Source organism: Salvia splendens, chromosome 8 (genome assembly GCF_004379255.2).
Source record: "Salvia splendens isolate huo1 chromosome 8, SspV2, whole genome shotgun sequence".
In the NCBI taxonomy this organism is placed as follows: Eukaryota; Viridiplantae; Streptophyta; class Magnoliopsida; order Lamiales; family Lamiaceae; genus Salvia; species Salvia splendens.
The window spans coordinates 13,562,411-13,565,844 of NC_056039.1; the positions used below are offsets into that span (position 1 = coordinate 13,562,411).

The following is a 3,434-nucleotide window of genomic DNA, read 5'->3' on the forward strand; positions in this document are numbered from 1 at the left end:
GGGAGTGTCATTTATAATAGGTTTAATTAATGTTATTTCATACTTGGATATAATTTCCTAAAATTTAACTGTTAATTGTTAGCTACAAAATGTAAAGTGATTTATAGAATTTGTTTTTTCACTTGTTTAAGCTATCCGATAGTTCTTGTTTCATATTGAAAAGTAAACTTACTTTTGATTGAAAGACAATACTGTAAATTAAATTCAATGTAAAATACTATATTTTCCTTGAACTATTATCTAATTTAATAAAGTTCAAATTAAAAGATAATCATCAATAAATGAACAATAATAATTTCACGTCTATACATTTATCTGCAGATTGTGGGCTTTTTTATCGCGCAGCAGAAGAAGCCAGGCTTTTATATATCGCGCTATATTCGCAAGTACCACGAGAGAAGAAGCACGACTCTCCAGCGCGGTTATACTTCCAAAAGGCCAGCATCCGCGACAATATTTGCCCAACCCAATATTCCAACCAATATATTGAAAAAGAATAATTTTTTTATAACAATACAAGATGAAAAAAATATAAGTATATTTAAAGAGGATCAATAATGGTTCTCCATACCCCTTGGTGACTCAAAGCCTATGCTTTTCATCGTCACGAAAAATTCTAGTCTACAGTTAAAAATATTACATAAATCTTTTTCAGAGCGAATACTTAATTTAAAACTATCAAAACTCAAAGGCTTCAGTTCACCGTCGTTGATGGAACGTGTTGATAATCGGAGGCCGAACGCGTCCATCACCGGAACCTTCAGTGTTCGGCTGCGGCTGTACACAAGCCAATATTCATGAGTGAATATAAATGCAAAATAAAAATATACATATATCAATACGGACTATGTTATCTAAATTTTTTTCAAAAATTAATGTATTTTTTAGGCGATTCAAATTAGATAAAATGTTACGACTACTTTTTTCTTTTACCTAGCTATTTTCATAAAATTTGGATGAATATATATATAAAAAAAACTCATTACCCTCGTCTCTGCCTCCATTAGTGGCTGAAAATCAGAAGCGAACAAATCATCGAACTCCTTCATCCAGTCTTTGCCGTCGCATTTCTGTCTTTTCATATCTGAATCTTGTCCATTTCGAAGAAGATCGACCTCCGCTGCCCTCTTTATTGATACAGTCGGGGAGGCCAGAACTGGAACTGGAACCGGAACCGGAGCTTCATAACCGCAGCAGTACGGCTGAACAATCGAACCATAGCTAATCATCGGATAACTCATCTCTGATTCAACAAGTGGAAGTTCATAACCACCGTAGTACGGCTCCAGAATCGAAACAGCGCCGGGGTTTGCAAATGGAACTTCATTTGCCGGTGACAAAAACTGCAGTGGCCGACGCATGAAAAAATAAATTAGATAACAATTTATGTATAAATTTGAAAAAGTCACAAAGAAAGTTTGGATAAATTTGATAAACTCAAAAAAAATAATTCAAAATAACAAGCACCTTATTTGCGTCCTCCAACGGCGCATGTCCCTCATCGGATTGCTGCACAATCGGAACAACATTGGGTTGCGCCAACCGATCAACACCGAGACTTGCAGATGAAACTTCAGTTTCTTGTGACAAAAACTGCAAAGGCGGACACAGAAAAAAAAATATTAGATATTACTCTCAATTTACGTAAAGTTTGGATATATTTGAAAATCCTTAAAAATAAATAATTCTGAAAAAGAAAAAAAAACTAAGGTTACATAACAATTTGCATAAATTTGTAAAATCTAAAAGAATGTAATTACAAAAATAAGTACCTCATTTTTGTACGGCGCAAATCTTGCATAATTAGAACCATCGTCAAGTTGCGCAGCCTGGACTTGATAATCGCCGTTGTTGCCTATATATTCCGATGAAAATCCCTAGGGTGGACGCATGAAAAAAAAAAGTTACGTACATAACATTATGCATAAAATTGTAAACTCTAATATAATTAAAAATAAGTACTACCTCGTTTGTGTCCGGCGCAAATCTTTCATAAATTGAACCATCGCCGTACGATTCTAGTTGCGCACATTGGACTTGATAATCACCGTTAAAAAATACCTAAGGGAAACGCGGAAAAAAAAAAAAAGTTGAGTAACAATTTGCACAAATTCGTAAACCCTAAAAGGTTAGGATTATGCTTTCCAAATTTTATTTCGGATGCGTAAAAAGTTCCAAGAAAATACCTGATTTGTTTTGTGAAGGGATTTGTCCTTCTTCTGGACAGTTTTAGTGATCTTACAGACGACAAGATCGGCGGCGTTTACTCGGCCGCTCTTCATAACCAACTCCTTACTAAGAGAATATTCATGCATAATCCAATGGCCGACGTCCGCCTTGCCTGAGTTCCCGAACGTGAACATCTTGGATTGACCGATGATAAAACCGGTGTTGGAGTCTTCAATCTTCATGGGGCCCGTCTGGCCGTGCCACGTGCCCTCCCCGGCCTTTCTTGAAACCCTCTTGGAATTTCGAGCCCTTACCAGCGTAGTGAAGGCGAAGATGGTGTACTTGATGGCGCCCTTTTCCTCCATCTTCGAGTGGTAAAGCGACTCGATGTCGCTGAAAATCTCCCACGGGAAGCTGTCGCCGTAGATGGCCTTCTCAACGACGCCGTTCCATGTCGGATTCTGCCCCGTCACCCACGGAATCAGGTAGCCTTTGATCAGCTTCTCCGGGGTCGGATTGAGCTCGAATCCCTGCTCGATCCGGATTTCCAAGTGATCACCCATCTTCTCTCTCGTTTTTTCTTTCTTTCTTTCTTTCTTTCTTTCTTTCTCTTGTATACTCTCGTTTGCAATGGATTAGGTTTGATGGTGTTATGATTATATAAAGAGTTTGTGTGTGGGTTTTATTCAATGTAGAGATATCATGTTAGTATATTTGGAAATTTCCACCAAAATCCGCTTATCTTTTGGATCACGATTTTCCTTTTTTGTTAGATTCTAGTTAGTAAATAGGATTCTAAATTCTGTTTAATTAGTTAATTAGGATATAGGTATTTAAATTAAGATTCCAAATAAGATTCTTTTTCTCTCTCAATGTTATGGTATGGGGTCGGCTTCTTCATGTGTTACACATTATATAGCCGTAGAGGGTTTATGTGTTAGTTTTAATTTATTTTAAAATAGAATATGTGTTAGTTTCACGCCCAATCCCTAGCTTTTTTGGATAATTAATTTCCTTTTTTTAGATTCTAGTAGTATTTTTAGCTTTTTCACTACAAAAAAAAGCGTCGATTTGCTACCAGTTTTTTGCTACCACACCATAATGCTCGCAAATATGGTAGCAGACACCGAGCAAAAATGAAAAAAACGACCCATTTCTAGAGTTGGTACAATATGAGGGGTTTTGCGAGCACAAATATAATGTTCCATCTTTTTGGAAATGTGCAGCCAAACTTTGGGGAGGGGAATTTCAAGGCATGACTACTT

General features: G+C 36.8%; 1 protein-coding gene across 1 annotated transcript; it reads right to left on the reverse strand.

Annotated features, from left to right (window-relative positions):
* Positions 1-606: 606 nt before the first annotated feature.
* On the reverse strand, positions 607-2,760 carry LOC121744255. The gene is made up of 6 exons (XM_042137729.1): positions 2,187-2,760; positions 1,966-2,061; positions 1,773-1,877; positions 1,468-1,593; positions 987-1,343; positions 607-777 (listed from the first exon to the last, which is right to left on the reverse strand). Exons 1-6 carry the CDS (start codon positions 2,730-2,732, stop codon positions 700-702), a joined length of 1,308 nt encoding a protein of 435 aa, XP_041993663.1. The 5' UTR covers positions 2,733-2,760; the 3' UTR covers positions 607-699.
* Positions 2,761-3,434: the final 674 nt, after the last annotated feature.